Genomic DNA, 20848 nt, shown 5'->3' on the forward strand with positions numbered 1-20848 from the left:
AGATCAAAAGAAGCAAAATACATTAAAAAGCATGCAGGCGTCCAGTTTTACAACTAACAAACTTTAAGTGAATTACTGCGTGAAGCACACTTAAGGTGGTTTGATGTGAACCGCATTAAGGCTTGAATATAAAGCCAAAGTCACTTTATCAACCACTGTCAACGGTTCTCCTGCTAGCTAAAGCACTGCTCCTTGCAACTTCAGTTTCTGCGTCACATGCACAAAGTTTGGTTTTTGCACGGTGAAGAAAGACGTTTATAGTCATGACTGTAGGGACTAAAAGAGAAAACAAACAAACACACAGGTGTTTCAACTCGACTCTCTGGATTTCTGACTCCGTGAAACAACTCTGAGCTACGTCCATGATTAATTAGCATTACACAATACTACAAGTTTGGCTTTTCCTCTCTCGAGCTAAGTTTAAAGGACATACATTAGCTTTCATGAAAGCTAGTAAAATAGTCTATGGGAAAGACCTTCCTGTTGCACTAATAATTAAAGATTTTGTGTTTTATGACATACCCCCAGATTATGTAGTTGATCTTGACATTCTTGGGCCAGGAGAACTCCCCAAATATAACTTCATCTCCTTTAGCAACAATCTCCTTTTTCTGGATGTTATACTGACGAAGAACACTCAACACATCCGCCATCTTCAGTTGTATGTGTGTAGAGCAGTGTGTTTGCGAGGCCCCTAGTTATCAACGTCGTGCGGCCTCTCTAGATGCCTGATCTTGACCCGCTTTAACCTCCTAGGACCTGGCGTCCACATGTGTGGACGGCACATTTTGGGGTATTTAGACCAAAATATTCAATTTTGCTCTACAAGGGCCTGATATCCACTTACAAGGACATAATACTGCTACTGTTCTATCGAAATTTTAATGAATATCCTCATATGTGGCTCTTATTTTTGTTAAAAAACAAAAAAAAAAAAAATCTGGTAATTCTTTGTTTTTACATTCATTGGGCCCCAATATGCCCAAATATGAAAGATGCATGCCGTGGAAGAGTTCGGGGTCTTAGGAGGTTAAACTGTAAACTTTACTTTGATCACAGTGATGTATCAGTTCAACAACTCAGGCAGTTATTGGTAAAATGAAAGCGCATTTCCAGAGCAGCAAGTTGTTTATTAGGAAGGGCTTTACATCGCCGCTACAGTAGGTACATGTTAAGCAGGACAGATACAACAGAATGGTTGTGAAACACTTGAGAACGACCAAATCTCATGTCCATCTCCTAAAACGCTGTGTCAACAGTCATGTTATAAATATTTTATATGTTGGATGTTGCTTTAAAATTAAAAATGAAAACATCAGCATGTTGGGACAAACATCCTTCACAGTTACACGGTCAGTTTATTGTTCTTTTGTTTATGAAGACGAAATGACACCGTGATAAGTAAAGCTTATTACAGTACTTTCTTACAGTAAAATGTAAATTCTGATGCAGAGAATTCAGACTGAAACACAAACTTTTTACACACACAAAAAAAATCCCAAACATTGGCATTAGTGTGTTGTTAAAACTAAATTCAAATTTACTTTCTAAAAAGTGTCACCACATTTGTTTTAAAGTATAACCTCACGAGAAGAAAACAGAAAACTCAGCTTTAAAACAATAAACTGGGCTTAGGGTCAAACAAATGTTAGAACAACTAAAATTTGTGGCTAAGCTAAAGCAAAGACTGTGTAAAAGGAATCCAAGATGTTAATACTTGAAAAACACTTTTCTGATCTAAGAAATCTGTGAAATTAACACAATAAAAAGCAACTCCAAGTTTTACCATTGACTTTGTGTGCTTTGTTTCAGGTTTCTCTTTCATTGATGTTAAGTATCTCTACATCAAACCTGCTAACTCATACCATAGATGCATGTTGAAGACTACAGGTAATCCCCCCGAAGTAAACCTACATCTGCAAACACCCTATAACTGTGACTCATGCATTGTTCCCCTTAACCTGCCAACCTCTTGCTACAAATGTTGAATTGGCCTTCATATTCTACACTCATTACATTACTCAGGAAAAGTCCCAGAAATCTTATCAGATCAGATCAGCCAAATTACGAATGACACTAAAACTCCAAGGTTGAAGCCAGAGATGGTCAGCAAACCCCGGTCTTCTGTGTCTGGGATGGCAATTCCAATGTAAGTCAGGCCACACATCACCAGCTTTGCACATTGCCTTCTTTATGGTCCTCTAGATGGGCAGCCAGACACACACATTCCTCATCCTTGGGGTGAAAGCAGTTCTCACATTATTAGCAAATTACAGGATAAAATGTGATATAATATCAAACATCTTTAACTGCCCAAACTGCAGAAAATTCTAAAAGTTAAGATATTCAGACTTTGTCAATTTCAGTGTCCTGACTGGGGGGTGGGGGATGTTTGAAGCATCACATTTCTAATGATACCACACAGAGAACAATATCAGCCACATGTGACATCTGAAGTAACATAATTTACCTCAACTCTTGTTTTTTTTGGCTTCAGAAGATGCCTCATCAGCTTCTCTTCTGACTAAAAAAAAACAATAACAAACAAAAAAGAAACAAAAACAAACAATTTCACAGCACAAAACAAATGCCTTCATACCACCTTCCTTTACTTCACTTATTCAATATTAAACTCCACATCATGTTGTAAAAATGCTGTAACTTTACCTTGTGTCCGGCTTTGCAGACCTATTTCTATGGGCGCACTTCTGTCGATGCTCGTTGACGTGGCTGCAAATGGACAAAAACAACATTTGAAGCAAATTTTCAGCGAACCAAAACCTGGAATGACAACACCTGTACTAGATGCCACAGAAAGCCCCCTCCTCAGCGCCCAAGCGCTACTTACAGCTCTCGCCATTAAGATATGTACGCAAGTCCTTTCGATCAGGTCGTCTGACAGCACGGATGTTCTCTGTCTATAAACAACACACAATCATAAAAGTCAACACTCTTTAAAGTTTACAAGATGCTGCATGTATGACAAAATGTGGGCTGGAATCAGGATTGTCCTCAAACAACACGTTGGTAAGCAATGAAGGATTGATACTGACAGATTCTGGGCTGTTTCACATGAACTCCAGAGCACTTACTGCAGCTCTTCGCACATAGGATGGATGCGGCAGGTGCACATTGTTGAGAAAGAACAAGATAGAGTCCAAGGTATAGTACTCTTTGGGCTGCCCCTCTTTACCAGTACTAAAGATCAAAAGAAGCAAAATACATTAAAACGCATGCAGGCGTCCAGTTTTACAACTAACAAACTTTAAGTGAATTACTGCGTGAAGCACACTTAAGGTGGTTTGATGTGAACCGCATTAAGGCTTGAATATAAAGCCAAAGTTACTTTATCAACCACTGTCAACGGTTCTCCTGCTAGCTAAAGCACTGCTCCTTGCAACTTCAGTTTCTGCGTCACATGCACAAAGTTTGGTTTTTGCACGGTGAAGAAAGACGTTTATAGTCATGACTGTAGGGACTAAAAGAGAAAACAAACAAACACACAGGTGTTTCAACTCGACTCTTTGGATTTCTGACTCCGTGAAACAACTCTGAGCTACGTCCATGATTAATTAGCATTACACAATACTACAAGTTTGGCTTTTCCTCTCTCGAGCTAAGTTTAAAGGACATACATTAACTTTCATGAAAGCTAGTAAAATAGTCTATGGGAAAGACCTTCCTGTTGCACTAATAATTAAAGATTTTGTGTTTTATGACATACCCCGAGATTATGTAGTTGGTCTTGACATTCTTGGGCCAGGAGAACTCCCCAAATATAACTTCATCTCCTTTAGCAACAATCTCCTTTTTCTGGATGTTATACTGACGAAGAACACTCAACACATCCGCCATCTTCAGTTGTATGTATGCAAGGTTTACAAGGTAAACACAGCCATCAAAGGAGGGTTGAAGCATCACATTTCTAATGATACCACACAGAAAAACCACATAAGCCATCTGAAGTAACATAATTTACCTCAACTCTTGGTTTTTTGGCTTCAGAAAATGCCTCATCAGCTTCTCTTCTGACTGAAAAAAACAAAACAAACAACAATAACAAAGAGAAAGGAAACAAAAAAAAACATTTCACTGTGCGAAACATAAATTCCTTCACTTATTCAATAGAAAATATTTGCAAAAATATGACTATTAGCGACAGGACAGTGCCATTATTAATATCAGCACTAGCATTTATAAGTACCGTATTTTCACGACCATAAGGCGCACTTAAAAGTCTTAAATTTTCTTCAAAAAGTGCGGCGCGCCCTATAGCGCGGTGCGCCCTATGTGTTGTAAGGAGGACGTAGTAGAGAACACCATGAGAACGTTAAAGGGTGAAGTGTGGGCGTTGATCGTATATACCGGGACAATCGCACATACCTGTATAAAAGAACAGGTATGTGCATTATGCAGGACATCGTTGTTTTAACAACCCTGAAAATGGCAAAGAGACACGCTTACGAAGCACAGTTTAAACTGAAGGCCATCAGCTACGCGGAGGAACATGGAAATCGAGCAGCGGCGAGAGAATTTAAGATTAACGAATCGATGGTTCACAAATGGAGGAAGCTGGAAAACAAGCTCCGGCAGGTCAAGAAAACGCAGCTGAGTTTCCGCGGACATAAGGCGAGGTGGCCCGAGTTGGAGGAAAGACTCGAGCGGTGGATCATCGAGCAAAGAGCGAGCGGGAGAAGCGTTTCGACGGTCACCATTCGGCTAAAAGCAGTTTCACTAGCTGAAGAGATGAACATTGAACATTTCCAAGGAGGTCCGTCTTGGTGCTTTCGTTTTATGAAACGGTGCCATTTTTCCATCCGGACCAGGACTACGGTAGCGCAGCAACTTCCAGCGGATTACGGTATAAGGAAAAGCTGGCCATCTTCCGCTCCTACTGCAGCAAACACATCGGCGACAAAAACATCCAGCCCAGCCACATCACAAACATGGACGAGGTCCCGCTCACTTTTGACATCCCGGTGAGTCACACTGTGGAGAAGAAGGGGACCAGCACGGTAGCGATACGCACAACGGGGTATGAAAAGTCTTCTTTTACTGTTGTGCTTGGCTGCCATGCTAATGGACAGAAACTGCCGCCTATGGTGATTTTTAAGCGAAAGACTTTGCCTAAAGAGAAGTTTCCAGCAGAAATCATCATTAAGGCAAATGAAAAGGGCTGGATGGATGAGGAAATGATGAAAGAGTGGCTGAGGGAGGAGTATGTAAGGAGACCAGGTGGTTTTTTCCACGCATCACCATCGCTGTTGATCTGTGACTCTATGCGTGCCCATCTCACAGCCAATGTGAAAAAACTAGTGAAACAAATGAACTGTGAGCTTGCTGTCATTCCGGGAGGCCTGACAAAGGAACTCCAACCGCTGGACATCGGTGTGAACCGCCCGTTCAAAGTAAGGCTGCGAGCGGCCTGGGAGCGATGGATGACCGGTGGAGACCACAGTTTCACTAAGAGTGGAAGGCAGCGCCGGGCGAGTTACGCCACAATTTGCCAATGGATTGTAGATGCTTGGGCTAACATGTCTGCTGGCACTGTTGTTCGAGCTTTCGCAAAAGCTGGCATCGTTTCCGAGGAGCCGCACGGCACGGAAAGTGACTCTGACAGTGAAGACAGTGAACCTGGCATGTTTGATGGAGATTTAGCGCAGCTGTTCAATTCAGACACAGAGGATGAGGACTTCGATGGGTTTGATTGATGATAAAAATGTGAGTACCAAACTTTGTTTTGCTCCTGCTTTATTTTTAAATACGCACACTTGTATGCTTGTGTGTTGTTGATGATGACAATTATTGGTAATAAAAATGTGAGTACCAAACTCAGTCTTGCTCCTGCTTTATTTTTAAATATGCACACTTGCAGGGACGTGCAGAGAGGTTTAAAGGGGCGGGTGCTCAAAGTTAAAAAGGGGCACATTGAACCATGCTGAATAACAACAACACACATTCATCAAGAATCTAATATGGGAAGGGCAGGGCTGTGTTGATCTGAGACTGTAGACATTAAAAAGTCCACAGGAGAGATGGTAGCTGATTAAACAAGTTTCATGAGATAATAACAAAATGCAAAGATTGGTGACAGCGCTTGGAACCATAAGGCAGCGAAAAACTGTGACATAAACTCGGCTCTGCCTGTGAATCACTCTTTGCTTCTCTTCTTCCTTCCTTCCCATCATTTCATATATCACTCTCCACTTGCTGTCTATCTGAGAACAAGGCACAACTTGCTATTGCAATAAACTATAATCTAATTATCCACACCTAACAACTCTTGCACTTAATCTATAATAAAATGATGACAGCAAAATGTTATAGCCCTGCCTTTAGTAGCCTCATACAGCTCCTACTGTTTCCTCCTCATGTCCTTACCAGCCATGTCTGCACAATGTTATATCATGAGTAATATTTTTTTAAATCCAGCTAAATAAAACACACACATGCACACACAGTGACATTTTAGACCTTCTTCAGAATACTGTATATACTATGGGCATCCTTACATTATTATTTATTACTAGAGCTACAATAATAAAGCAATGAGGAGGGGGAAGTAATAAATATGAAATAATGTATTTATGATGATTCCATTTGTTTCACTATCCACTCTGTGCAGGGCAAAGCTTATTACATTTTTAAACTGTAGAGATACAATCATTTTACTGCTGTAAAATCCAACTTTTGTCTTATTTAAAATATAAATCTAATATAATCTGCTTCTTAATGTATGTTCTTTAAAATACAGCGTGTTTTTTAATATATTATAATTATAATCATTATTATGTGGACATGCATATTAGATCGTTTTTTAGTGAAATATAATCCCTCCAGAAAGGCAGGAAATGCCCAGAAACTTACTTTAAAACTAAATATGTTCCCTAAAACGGTGACAGAGCTACAGACCCATGAAAGCCTTACACAGGAAGCCAGCAGCTATGACCAGCACTACTTGTGCAGTTAATAAAAGGACAGGTAATGTTTGTCACGCTGTTGCACACACAGCACGCTCGTTTGTTTCAGTTCGTCAGTTGCAACAAGACAGCTTACCAACGTGTACGTAATAAGCTAATACTCCTGGGTGCTATACACTACAGTGTGCGCTGTACACCTACTTACTGGGTTTGTCGCATCAGTCTGTGTCTCTGAGTTAACTTGTGTTTCTCCTACAGCTCCGGACCGCAACAAATGCGCGTGCTCTTTGTGAGCTCGTTCCCGGCTCGTAACCAGCGCGTTCTGCCGTCGAGGGCGATCATTGGTTAAATGTGATCATGTGACTGATGCAAGCCAGATCCTTTTATTTAGCAAAACTATGATTAATAGTTAAATATTATTGTTGAGGGGCACAGACAGGACTCCGCACGCACACACACATAAAATAAATAAATAAATAAATAAAAAAAATTTAAAAGTTGCCTCAACAAAAGGGCACTTTGGGCACTCATCAGGAAAGGGGCGGGTGCTCAAGCCCCTCTAGCCCCCCCCTCTGCACGTCCCTGGTCTCTATCCATCTAGTATTAAATCTTTCTGGGAAACAAGTATGTATATTATGCACACACACAAACACACATGCAGCTATTACCTATTTCTTGTTTTTATACCTAAGATGAATTATTGTTGAATGAAGACATTTTTCAAACAAATGTAAAATGTGGGCAATTGTGTTTATTGGGTAAAGGAAAAGGCAGAAGGGGGGGAAAGGATAGAAAGAATGAAAGAGAGAGATGAGAGAAAACCCCAACAATCCCCTCTGAGCAAGCAGCAGGCGACAGTGGATAGGAAAAACTCCTTTTAAAGTGAAAGACACCTAAAGGAGAAACCTATGGCAGAACCAGGCTCAGGAGGGGGCAGTCAACTGCCGGGACTGGTCGGGGGGTGAGGGTGAAAAAAGAAAAAGGAGGGAGGGGAAGGGGGGAAATGAAGATGGAATAGAGGTGGAGGAAGACGAGGTTACATCAGGTGAGAAGCTGCAGTGCCCCTCCTCCAGAACCAGTGGAAGCGTTTTTTCTTCTTTTTCAGATACTCTTCCACCAGCACTTTTTTCTCAATGATGAGGGTTTTCAGCTCATCGATTGTTTCTGCGTTTTCTTTCTCAAGTTTGTTGCATCTTTTCACCATGTCTTCTAATTGTTCTTGTTTTTCTTTAAGCTTGTCTTTCAGTTCTTTAACTGTTGCCTCCTCTATTCGCTTTGCCTTGTGCACATCTGTGTGCATGTCTTCCAGCTGCTGGTTTCTCTTCTGGATTTCTTGAAGTCTACACTGCAGGTCTTTATGTGTTTTCTGTTGTTCTTGCTTTTGCGCCTGGATTTCAGTGATTTTGTACTTCAAGGTCTTAGAAAGTTCCTCAAGTTCGGTATTTTTTCTCAGCATCTCATTGATGCTACTCTGCATCGCTGAGCATTGTTTTTCCAGCTTTTTCTTTTCTTCTTCCAGTACAGTTGATTTGTACTTTGTTTCGTTATACAATTCTTGGAGTGCTTGATTTTTCCTCTGGAGATGAAGTTTTTCTTCTTCCTGTTGTATTTTCTGTTGGTCTTTTTCTTGAAGAAGCTCTTTATTTCCGTGCACTTTTTTATCAAGCCTGATTTGGAGCGATCTGTGTTTTTCCTCCATCTCGTCAAGCTTGGAGTCCATTTCCTTCTGTTTCATTTCCATTTGCTTCTTGTCTTGAAGCAACTGTTGACTTTTGTGCAGAGTTTTGTCATGTTTCACCTGCAGCGCTTTGTATTTTTCCTCCATGGCTTGGAGTTTGCTCTGCAGGTCTCTCTGCTCTACGGGCTCTTGTTTCTTTTCTTGGAGGTTCTCCTTATTTCTCTCCAGAGCTTCATCAAGCATTACTCGCAAGCCTTCATTTTGTTTCTCAATGTTCCTCAGCTTGCAATCCATTTCTTCCTTTTTTATTTTCTGTTGGTCTATCTTGTGAAGAAACTCTTTATTTCTCTCCAGAGCTTCATCAAGCATCACTTGCAAGCCTTCATTCTGTTTCTTGATGTGCCTCAGCTTGCAATCCATTTCTTCCTTTTTTATTTTCTGTTGGTCTTTCTCGTGCAGAAACTCTTTATTTCTCTCCAGAGCTTCATCAAGCATCACTTGCAAGCCTTCATTTTGTTTCTCGATGTGCCTCAGCTTGCAATCCATTTCTTCCTGATGTATTTTCTGTTGGTCTTTTTCTTGAAGCAGCTCTTTATTTTTGAGCAGTGTTTCCTCAAGAGTTAGTTGCAGCATTTTCAGTTTTTCCTCCAAGACTTCAAGCTGGGAGTCTGTTTCTTTCTCCAGCATTTCTTGTTGCTCTCTCTCTTGAATGAACTCTTTATTTCTGTGCACTGTTTTCTCAAGCTTGATTTGGAGCGATCTGTGTTTTTCCTCCATCTCGTCAAGCTTGGAGTCAATTTCCTTCTGTTTCATTTCCATTTGCTTCTTGTCTTGAAGCAACTGTTGACTTTTGTGCAGAGTTTTGTCATGTTTCACATGCAGAGCTTTGTATTTTTCCTCCATGGCTTGGAGTTTGCTCTGCATGTCTCTCTGCTGTGTGGACTGTTGCTTCTCTTCTTGGTGGATTTCCTTCAGTTTTTCCAGAGCTTCGTCAAGCTTCTCTTGGAGCTCCTGATTCTTCTTGACCATGTTTTCCTGTTTTATGCTCTCTTTTTTCTCCTTTTGGAGCAGATCTTTATTTTTTTCCAGAGCTCCATCAAGCTTTTCTTGGAGCTCCTGATTCTTCTTGAGCATTTTATCCCCTTTAATGCTCTCTTTTTTCTCATTTTGGAGCAGATCTTTAATTTTTTCTAGAGCTTCATCAAGCTTTTCTTGGAGCTCGTGATTCTTCTTATCTTGGAGAGCCCATTGTTTCTCCTCAATAATACCTTCCCTTTCCTGAAGCTGGTAGGATAATTTTTCTAATTCAGCGCTCTTTCTCTCATTTTCTTCTGTCAGGATCTTAATCTTTTCTCTGTTCATGAGATTTTCCTTCTCCATTTCTTCCAATCGCTTTTCCTCTAATTCCACCTGTTCATCCCAAGGAAGAGAGCTGATGTAAGGGTCTAGGGACTCATACCATGGAATAGAGCTGGGGTCAGCTTCTTGTCTTTCTTGCTCTTTCTGAGACATGTTGGAGTCTGTATACCGTGAGTACGAAAAGTATCCAGATGTTTGAAAATGCTTTACTGGTGAACGTTTGAATGCTGCTAACATAAGTGCTGCAAATAACGGACTGAAAGTTGTACCTCCTCACCCCTATTTATGGATTCAGAAGCCTGTGACATCACAATTCCATAAGCCAATGAGGTTGTCACATGACATTCTAGAATGAGGTCATGTTTTTGTATGAATTTTTTAAATAACATCAACATTCCGTAAGCCAATGAGGTTCTTACATGACTTTTGAATGAGGATAATTATTTTGTGTTAATCGACATAGCCTGCTGCAGCTCAGAGCTCGTGAGCTCAAACGATCCTCCAACCTCAGCCTCCCGGTAGCTTGGATTACAGGCACGCGCCACCGCACCCGGCGAGAAGCAGCTACGTTAACAGGGCTTTTAACTATGTCTGAGGTGACATCATGACACTAACCTGCTGCCCATCATTAGCAAAGTTGTAATGATGGGCAGCAAAGATGAGGAATGAATGGTGCACAATTGTTATATGCAAGTTTTTAGAAAGCTCGTGGTTCAATGTCAAGAATAGATAGGAATATAGGGAATTATATATTTTTATTTAAAGACAGGACTCACATGTTTTCATTTCTAGTCTTTAAAACCTGTCTCTATCAGGGACGTGCAGAGAGGTTTAAAGGGGCGGGTGCTCAAAGTTAAAAAGGGGCACATTGAACCATGCTGAATAACAACAACACACATTCATCAAGAATCTAATATGGGAAGGGCAGGGCTGTGTTGATCTGAGACTGTAGACATTAAAAAGTCCACAGGAGAGATGGTAGCTGATTAAACAAGTTTCATGAGATAATAACAAAATGCAAAGATTGGTGACAGCGCTTGGAACCATAAGGCAACGAAAAACTGTGACATAAACTCGGCTCTGCCTGTGAATCACTCTTTGCTTCTCTTCTTCCTTCCTTCCCATCATTTCATATATCACTCTCCACTTGCTGTCTATCTGAGAACAAGGCACAACTTGCTATTGCAATAAACTATAATCTAATTATCCACACCTAACAACTCTTGCACTTAATCTATAATAAAATGATGACAGCAAAATGTTATAGCCCTGCCTTTAGTAGCCTCATACAGCTCCTACTGTTTCCTCCTCATGTCCTTACCAGCCATGTCTGCACAATGTTATATCATGAGTAATATTTTTTTAAATCCAGCTAAATAAAATGTCCCTGCACACTTGTATGCTTGTGTGTTGTTGATGTGACGATTACCGGCAATAGAAATGTGAGTAAGGTACCGAATTCAGGTTTGCTCCCGCTTTATTTTTAAATACGCATACGGTACTTGTATGCGCCCTATAATCCAGTGCGCCTTATGTGTGTGTTAAATACAGTAAGGGCACACATAACTGAGACTGCGCCTTTTAGCACAGTGCGCCTTATGGTCGTGAAAATACGGTAGTAATTCCACATCATGTTGTAAAAATGCTGTAACTTTACCTTGTGTCCGGCTTTGCAGACCTATTTCTATGGGCGCACTTCTGTCGATGCTCGTTGACGTGGCTGCAAATGGACAAAAACAACATTTGAAGCAAATTTTCAGCGAACCAAAACCTGGAATGACAACACCTGTACTAGATGCCACAGAAAGCCCCCTCCTCAGCGCCCAAGCGCTACTTACAGCTCTCGCCATTAAGATATGTACGCAAGTCCTTTCGATCAGGTCGTCTGACAGCACGGATGTTCTCTGTCTATAAACAACACACAATCATAAAAGTCAACACTCTTTAAAGTTTACAAGATGCTGCATGTATGACAAAATGTGGGCTGGAATCAGGATTGTCCTCAAACAACACGTTGGTAAGCAATGAAGGATTGATACTGACAGATTCTGGGCTGTTTCATATGAACTCCAGAGCACTTACTGCAGCTCTTTGCACATAGGATGGATGCGGCAGGTGCACATTGTTGAGAAAGAACAAGATAGAGTCCAAGGTATAGTACTCTTTGGGCTGCCCCTCTTTACCAGTACTAAAGATCAAAAGAAGCAAAATACATTAAAAAGCATGCAGGCGTCCAGTTTTACAACTAACAAACTTTAAGTGAATTACTGCGTGATGCACACTTAAGGTGGTTTGATGTGAACCGCATTAAGGCTTGAATATAAAGCCAAAGTCACTTTATCAACCACTGTCAACGGTTCTCCTGCTAGCTAAAGCACTGCTCCTTGCAACTTCAGTTTCTGCGTCACATGCACAAAGTTTGGTTTTTGCACGGTGAAGAAAGACGTTTATAGTCATGACTGTAGGGACTAAAAGAGAAAACAAACAAACACACAGGTGTTTCAACTCGACTCTTTGGATTTCTGACTCCGTGAAACAACTCTGAGCTACGTCCATGATTAATTAGCATTACACAATACTACAAGTTTGGCTTTTCCTCTCTCGAGCTAAGTTTAAAGGACATACATTAGCTTTCATGAAAGCTAGTAAAATAGTCTATGGGAAAGACCTTCCTGTTGCACTAATAATTAAAGATTTTGTGTTTTATGACATACCCCGAGATTATGTAGTTGGTCTTGACATTCTTGGGCCAGGAGAACTCCCCAAATATAACTTCATCTCCTTTAGCAACAATCTCCTTTTTCTGGATGTTATACTGACGAAGAACACTCAACACATCCGCCATCTTCAGTTGTATGTGTGTAGAGCAGTGTGTTTGCGAGGCCCCTAGTTATCAACGTCGTGCGGCCTCTCTAGATGCCTGATCTTGACCCGCTTTAACCTCCTAGGACCTGTGGACGGCACATTTTGGGGTATTTAGACCAAAATATTCAATTTTGCTCTACAAGGGCCTGATATCCACTTACAAGGACATAATACTGCTACTGTTCTATCGAAATTTTAATGAATATCCTCATATGTGGCTCTTATTTTTGTTAAAAAAAAAAAAAAAAAAATCTGGTAATTCTTTGTTTTTACATTCATTGGGCCCCAATATGCCCAAATATGAAAGATGCATGCCGTGGAAGAGTTCGGGGTCTTAGGAGGTTAAACTGTAAACTTTACTTTGATCACATGTATCAGTTCAACAACTCAGGCAGTTATTGGTAAAATGAAAGCGCATTTCCAGAGCAGCAAGTTGTTTATTAGGAAGGGCTTTACATCGCCGCTACAGTAGGTACATGTTAAGCAGGACAGATACAACAGAATGGTTGTGAAACACTTGAGAACGACCAAATCTCATGTCCATCTCCTAAAACGCTGTGTCAACAGTCATGTTATAAATATTTTATATGTTGACCAAAAAGACTGTGGATGTTGCTTTAAAATTAAAAATGAAAAGATCAGCATGTTGGGACAAACATCCTTCACAGTTACATGGTCAGTGTGTATTTTTCTTTTAATTCTATGAAGACTAAATGACACCGTGATAAGTAAAGCTTACTGAATATTCTCAGTAATTATTACTGTTGACTAAAACGAAAAGCACCACTGTAATCATTTGTTTACATTTCCTCAAAAATTAACAGGCCCTGTCTCTAAAACTCTCTAAGCTGTGCACGTTTATTCTGTGTCTGGAGAAATATAAAACGTTTTTTTAAATTGACCATTACAGGTTTTATAAAAGTACATTCAAATAATTTTCACAATAATTCATTCATATCAAGTTTTCTGGAAAGGTAGCAGTTTTCAGAACGAACAATGTCACATTAAAGATAAGGTAACGGGTATCAGAGAGCTATGATTGGTCCTTTCCAGATACTTTATTACAGTAAAATGTAAATTCTGATGCATAGAATTCAGACTGAAACACAAACTTTTCAAAAAAAAAAACAAAAAAACCCCCAAACATTGGCATTAGTGTGTTGTTAAAACTGAATCCAAATTTACTTTATAAAAAGTGTCACCACATTTCTTTTAAAGTATAACCTCACGAGAAGAAAACAGAAAACTCAGCTTTAAAACAATAAACTGGGCTTAGGGTCAAACAAATGTTAGAACAACTAAAATTTGTGGCTAAGCTAAAGCAAAGACTGTGTAAAAGGAATACAAGATGTTAATACTTGAAAAAACTTTTCTGATCTAAGAAATCTGTGAAATTAACACAATAAAAAGCAACTCCAAGTTTTACCATTGACTTTGTGTGCTTTGTGTCAGGTTTCTCTTTCATTGATGTTAAGTATCTCTACATCAAACCTGCTAACTGCATGTTGCTGCATGCATGTTGAAAACTACAGGTAATCCCCCCGAAGTAAACCTACATCTGCAAACACCCTATGACTGACTCTTGCAGTGTTCCCCTTAACCTGCCAACCTCTTGCTACAAATGTTGAATTGGTTCATTTTTCCCCCACTTAAATCACGATCCATCAAAATCCACCAAAGTACTGAACAGCTGATCATATAGAGACTCTTAAAAACATTAACACATACCATGTCTTAATCACTTGCTATTCAATTTTCACGAAATATAGATGCATTTTACATTTCCAAAGTGTTGTCCAGCCTGCTGGACACTTTGTCGACTGAATGGTGAGCAAGAGAAAACAAAGAAAAACTGGAATTGAAATTGTCAGCATCTTTTGGATTAGTGCTGTTTTGGGACACTCTACATGCTAAATGAGCCTCATTGGTCCACTCTTTGCCTTCATATTCTACACTCATTACATTTCTCAAGAAAAGTCCCAGAAATCTTATCAGATCAGATCTTGGGCCAAATTACGAATGACACTAAAAGCTCCAAGGTCGAAGCCAGAGATGGTCAGCAAACCCCGGTCTTCTGTGTCTGGGATGGCAATTCCAATGTTAGTCAGGTTACACATCACCAGCTTCGAATTAGCTCCTGATGTCTGTTGAGAATATACACAAACCATGTTTATTGTAAAAATGTTACATTTGTCATCGTCACTTAGTACATATTTTAAGTAACCTTTTAGATAAAGGAGTTTAAAGGAGAACTTTTAATGCTGTAAAATTAACTGTGCCCTATCAGCCATCTATGGAACAATGTGAATAAAAATAGCACAACAACCCCATCCCGTTAATCTTTGCTTGGTATTGTATATGTTCAAAAACAATCTTTACCACACAAGGCCATTATTTAATTCAACCCCAGATGTGAAAAAACAAACATACTTCTCTGTGCTTCTTCAGAGACTCCACCAGGCTGGCAGTAAGCGTCCACAGTGGGTTGTTGCTCAAAGTGACGAACACATCTACAGCTTTCCTGTTCTCCGTGGCCCATTGAATGGGAACGGTGCAGTCTCTGCTCTCACTCTGGAACTGCAACATAAAGGCACTACCTGATGGCTGTGCACCCCTTTCTCTCGTGCTCTATGTGAGAGGACAATAAACAGATGGTAGTTGAGCTAACCAGCACTGCTTTGCAGTACTTTGATGTGAAGGTGGAAGAAGAAGAAGAAAAAAAATGCCTCTAGTTGCTCGTCTGCAACAAATATTGTATTGTATATTCCTGAAAGGAACTGTTCAGTCGCTCGTATTATCTCGTCACCTTTAATGTTCTGTAAAGCCTTACCTTAACCAGTTCATCGGTTGCTTCTTTGAGAGTCATATCAGCAGAAATAGAGAATGGTACCATAGCCTCTTCAGAGTAGACAAGCACATGTGTGTCAGCCTCCGTCCTTGCAAAAATCTGTGTCAAAGCCAAGGTCAAAAGAAAGCCATTTAGTTACCCTGACTAAAATGCCTTTATCCTGCATGCACATTCACACACAGTACACCACTGTTAGGGCCTATGCGCTAACATACTGAGAAAGGAATTTTCAGGGAATTCACAGTATGCGTCAACAGTCCCATGCCATCACCCAGGATCTCTCTAAAGATGGGGCAGCCTGAGCCCTGTTTGAAGATGCAGCTGTTCCAACTAACCAGATAGCATCATCTGGCTGTAGTACAGTCTTACCATGGCAATAGCGGCTGCAGCAGCAGCAGTGCTGATCGACGTTCCTGGGACAATGCTGCTCGGTGACCCGCTCATATCTACTGCCACAACAAAGCATTTACCCACAGGCTCCACATTCTGAGGACAGAGTTACAGCAGAACAGGACATTCACGTTAAAGAACTGCTGCTGACATCTTCTGCAACAACTGGAGAAAGTTTTGAAAATTACAACAACATACCATAAAGCTCTTGTAAAAGGCAGAGTCCATAGCTTTAAGGATGTTGCGGTCTGCTTCCCATTTCGGTTTACCCTGATAGCCATGGCCTTTTTTGTAGTTTTCTGTAGCCAAAAGTATACTGAAAGGGTGGATCTTTGCCTGGTGATTTTAGGAGACATTTAATTCCTAAATATTGAACTCTGCATAATTAAAAACAAAATAACATTTCTGGTAGAAGTTGTGAGCCTTACCTGTTTTAGTGCCGTCTCACTTTGAATTCTGTCACATAAAAACTGTGTTTCTGAGCTTCCAGGTTCAAGAACTTTGCCAGATGTCAGCCTACCTAACATCTTTACCACCGAATGGAGAGGCATTTCCTTCAACAAAGCGCTCCATACCTGCAGAAAACAACCACCACACATCCTGTTAGATGTAGAAAAATACATTCCCACATTCTTTACATTAGGCTTCAGTCTACCTGAACATTGCAGTTTTACAGATAAGAAATGTTTTGATTTTTTCCCCCTCCAGGGAACACTTTTCCGCAGTGAGCAGGAACTTACAAGGGGCTCACCCCAACCACCAAAAACTGGAAAAGAAAAAAAAAAAAGTCCTAGCAGTTCAGGACGTGAGATAGTAAAGATCATTTATGATATTTGGTGTTTAGGTAGTAAACAAGAAAGCAGTTACTTTTTAAACCAGGGATGTTTAACTTATTTTATATCAGGGGCCAGATAAACAGAACTTTAATCCTAAGTGGGCCAGATCTAGGAAAGTCCCCTTTCTGTCAGTGTAACTACGTGTAGCTGCACATTTAATCCCTCCAATATTTCAATATAAATAAAGAGGTGCAATTTCAACAGGGCATCTCAGTTTTACTACATGATAAAGAAATTCTGGTAGCTCATTTACCAGACTGTCCTGTAATTATAAAGCAGAAAGTTTTGTTGTTTTATTTATTTTACTGTGGACACACTGTAAAAAACAGGAATTCTTTTATCAGTACTGAAAACCCAAAAAGAAAAAAGGAACTTTTCTGTTCATTTAATAATCTGATGTAGTGTGTAAGACTGTGAGTAGGAGGGCTTCATCAGCAGGACAAGCTGTAAAATTTATGAAAATACAGGTGGAAGTCCAGTGGGTCAAAGACATCCAGTGGGCCGGATTGGACTTTTTGCCAGGCTCTTCCAGGGTCTCGAGCCTCATGTTTGACACCCCTGTTCTAAATGCTCTGTTTGAATTAAAGATGCAATTTTCTTATTTTTTTTAGTGTGAACTGCTGAGAGAGATTTTTGCTGATTACAAGCTTCTGAGAACTGAAAAAATAAACTTTTCTATCATTTGTGCTGCTACTGGACTGGTTCTTATATAGCGCTTTTCTACTCATCTGAGCACTCAAAGCGCTTTACACAACTTGTGCATTCACCCATTCACACACATTCGCACAAGCACATCTTTCTAAGTGTTTTATAGCTAACATTCACACACATTCATACTCTGATGGATGCATCGGAGAGCAATTTTGGGTTAGTATCTTGCCCAAGGATATTTGGCATATAGACTAGGGGAAGCCAGGAATCGAACCACCAACCTTCTGATCAGTGACCTGCTCTACAGCCACCACTGGAAGGAGGTACAGATTAAAAACTAAACTGAAAATAAATTGCTGTACACCCCCCTTTACATGGCATATTTTACTTTACCAAACAACAGCAGGTACAATATATTTATTTAACAAAACTATACGAGTTGCTTTCATTACTACCCAGTTTGTTTTGAACTTCACAAGCCCTATCTGTTTTTCACTTGCCTTCATAATTTTCCTCATAATCATTTTTAAGCTTTGATTGCTCATACAGACGCTGCTAGCTTGTACCTTCTCTGAGTTCTGTATTCCTTTAGCCACTTTGCCTTTTCTAGCTTCGTATGTTCAGCTGGGTGAAAGTGATTTAAGTGATTAGATTTGTTGTTAAACATTTTTGTGGTCATCTCCCCGTGGTTTTCTGCGTTGGACACTGGTCTAGTCACTCAGTGTGAGCAGTTTCCCCACTTGTCAAACTGTGGTTATGAGTGTGCGCTGCTTTACGTGTTCTCAGCCGAGTCAGTCACCAGTTTGGGCTGAGAACACTGAAAATCTTCTTATTTCGTGTGCATTTCTAATCTTAATAAGATCCCAAGTGTAAAAACTGATTCATCTCATCAATTATCACTACGGTCTATGTTATAAACAGCAACCAGGTTAAAATGATTTAACAGACTCGCCTGTTTAAACTTCAGATGCTCGGTCAGCAGCTGTTCCCTCTCAAGCTTGTGTTCCTCTATTAAAGTGACGACCTCAGTTTCATCCCGACTGTGCTTTACCTTTTCCACCACTTCAAGATATGAAAGCACCCTGATAACCTCTTCGGCGTTCTCTTTGTTTTCATGAGCAACCTGGACCTCTTTCCACCCCTTTGTTACATATTTGCTGATCAAGGCAATAGCTGAAAACACAAAGAGATGGGCGTTGCATGTTAGCACTGACTAAAGTGAAACAAAATAAAAACTTACACTGTACTGATTAAAATTCAGCATGGGGAGTTTATAAATATGCACATATATGCTCAGAACAGAGAACATCCAATAAAACCCCAAAGAAGAAAGTTGGATAACTGCAGACGTTTATTCAACTGATTACTAATAACATTTTGCAGGCTAAATGACGTGGGTCTCTATACTTACCATCTCTAGCTGGTTTAGTGTGGGAGAGTCTGAGCAGATCCTGGTGTGACCAGCCCTCTCTCTGCTTACATTTGGTCACTGCAGCAGCTAGACTCATGGCATCTTGCTCATTGTACCAGTCAGACAGTGCTCTCCTCAGGGCACGCCCCCATATCCCACATTTCATGTGCTCTTTTAATTCCTTCTTGTACTTGATGAAAGAAAACAGATGGGCAGGCTCACGACAAACATCCTTCAGGGCTTTGAACGCTGCCTGTTTGGTGTTCACATCTGGGTTTTGGGAGCACAAAGCCAAGGCAAAAATGGAGGGCTCTAGTCTGACAGCTTGCCCATCCTGAGCGAACCTTTTTATTTCCTCCAACACCTCAGTGCCTTGTTTCTCCTGCAGCATGGACTGCAGGGCTCCAGTCTTCTCCACGCTGATGTGACCATTCTCTCTGGTACTGTACAAGGCTCCCTCTGAGCCATAGCAGAGGAAGCGACAAAGCTTGGCCTTGTCACTGATCTCCCATGAACCACCACCTGTTGAGTTCAGGGTATGGTTGCTAGTGGTACTTCCTGATAGCTCCATTGAAACACTTGAGGTGTCCTGAAACAGATTGTAGTAAAATGAAGCAATTGTAAACTTTATAATGAAATGGCACTGTAATTTGATTGTGGTATTTTATCTTATAGTATAGTGGAAATGAAATAAAAGCTAACTACCAACACTAATGGGACGTAAAGCGTCCCCAGTGTTAATCAAACCATGGTTCGGATTTGACAGGATTACGCAAGTGTTAATAAACCACCCAGCGTTTGCTAAGGTGGCGCTTAGCACACCTTACTTTGAACATATATTATCCAGCTACGTTGTTAAAATGCACATTAAAATGTTTGAGTCCCTGCAACAGCCTCTCGAGTTCAAGGCCAGCCAGCAAGCATGAAAATGTTAACTTCGCAAGCAAACATGACTTACTCATTGCCTCAGAGCGCTGTCAGAAATAGCTTAAAGCCGATTACAGAAGACGATCATACGCATAAGACAGAGAAGACACGCTGGTCTGTTAACAGGAGATGGTACGAGAAGTTACCTGCACGTCATTTTAAGTTAGCTGCGGAATGAGCTAGTCAGCCTTAGCTAACACTCCCGGTAGAGATTCGTTTGCTAAGTTAACTAGTTAAGCTAGCAAAGGAGGGCGGTCTGGGCAAGGTGAATTAAGTTACGCGGTTTTAATCATTTAACAATAAAGTTAGGAATATGACCAATCATGTAGCAACTCATAGCCAGACCAAGTCTCCTCAGTTTCCCCAGCCGTGACTTGGCTGCATAGTAATGATATTAATGTTAGCCGTCAGCACAAAACTATCAACTCCCCAATCTGAGCTCCGCTCTGGCTGGGACACCGGAAAGCACTTTGATACAGCTAGTCCAGGATGAGCAGCTTGCTACTAACATACGCTAACCCTAACAAAACTGTGTTGGTTTTACTCAACACATATACTGTTTGCGAGTTGAAATAACATGACATAGATATCCACTTACCATCAGGTATGTACACAGTGCTCAAGTTTTTTGGGTTGTTGTTGGTTTTTTTTTAATGTAGCTAGATGTGGAAAGGCCTCCCCGCTGACCGTCAATGAGATAACAGGGCGGTGCCGCGGTGGATGCCGGGATATGGAGTAAAATCACACAGGCACGTTCACCCAGGGTCCTCTCGCTTTCTCTCCGTACGTTCACATTCACTTTTTTTAGTGGTTCACAATCCACTGAAAAAGACTTGAGCCTCCTTTCTTTTTTCTATATTTTGCCAGTAAAACGGAAAATAAGTGCAGTGATTTATTGAAACATGCGCAAACATAGGTGGGAATACACATGTACAGTAAAAGGCAAAAACTATTCTATTGAGC

General features: G+C 40.5%; 2 protein-coding genes across 6 annotated transcripts; both read right to left on the reverse strand.

Annotated features, from left to right (window-relative positions):
• Positions 1–1109: 1109 nt before the first annotated feature.
• Positions 1110–12905, reverse strand: LOC113010641 (parafibromin-like). Its single transcript, XM_026149815.2, has 12 exons — positions 12672–12905; positions 12040–12145; positions 11796–11865; positions 11615–11677; positions 3980–4032; positions 3725–3855; positions 3093–3198; positions 2849–2918; positions 2668–2730; positions 2471–2524; positions 2135–2235; positions 1110–2101 (listed from the first exon to the last, which is right to left on the reverse strand). The coding sequence occupies exons 1-10, from the start codon at positions 12800–12802 to the stop codon at positions 2472–2474; spliced, it is 846 nt and encodes a 281-aa protein (XP_026005600.2). The 5' UTR covers positions 12803–12905; the 3' UTR covers positions 1110–2101; positions 2135–2235; position 2471.
• A 334-nt stretch (positions 12906–13239) lies between these two features.
• ro60 (Ro60, Y RNA binding protein) lies at positions 13240–20640 on the reverse strand. Of its 5 annotated transcripts, XR_013903024.1 has the most exons (10): positions 20484–20640; positions 18959–19547; positions 18500–18720; positions 16489–16635; positions 16259–16396; positions 16040–16156; positions 15653–15769; positions 15253–15450; positions 14375–14966; positions 13240–14302 (listed from the first exon to the last, which is right to left on the reverse strand). XR_013903024.1 is itself a non-coding variant. In XM_026149720.2 (9 exons), exons 1-9 carry the CDS (start codon positions 20484–20486, stop codon positions 14814–14816), a joined length of 1632 nt encoding a protein of 543 aa, XP_026005505.2. In that variant the 5' UTR covers positions 20487–20640; the 3' UTR covers positions 13240–14813. The 5 variants fall into 5 exon arrangements, 4 of the variants coding, with proteins under 4 accessions (XP_026005505.2, XP_026005502.2, XP_026005503.2 ...); XM_026149720.2 differs by having other exon boundaries at positions 13240–14966; positions 15253–15399; XM_026149717.2 differs by having other exon boundaries at positions 13240–14966.
• Between the last annotated feature and the right edge of the window lie 208 nt (positions 20641–20848).

The sequence above is a fragment of the Astatotilapia calliptera genome, chromosome 18 (genome assembly GCF_964374335.1).
Source record: "Astatotilapia calliptera chromosome 18, fAstCal68.1, whole genome shotgun sequence".
Taxonomy (NCBI): Eukaryota; Metazoa; Chordata; class Actinopteri; order Cichliformes; family Cichlidae; genus Astatotilapia; species Astatotilapia calliptera.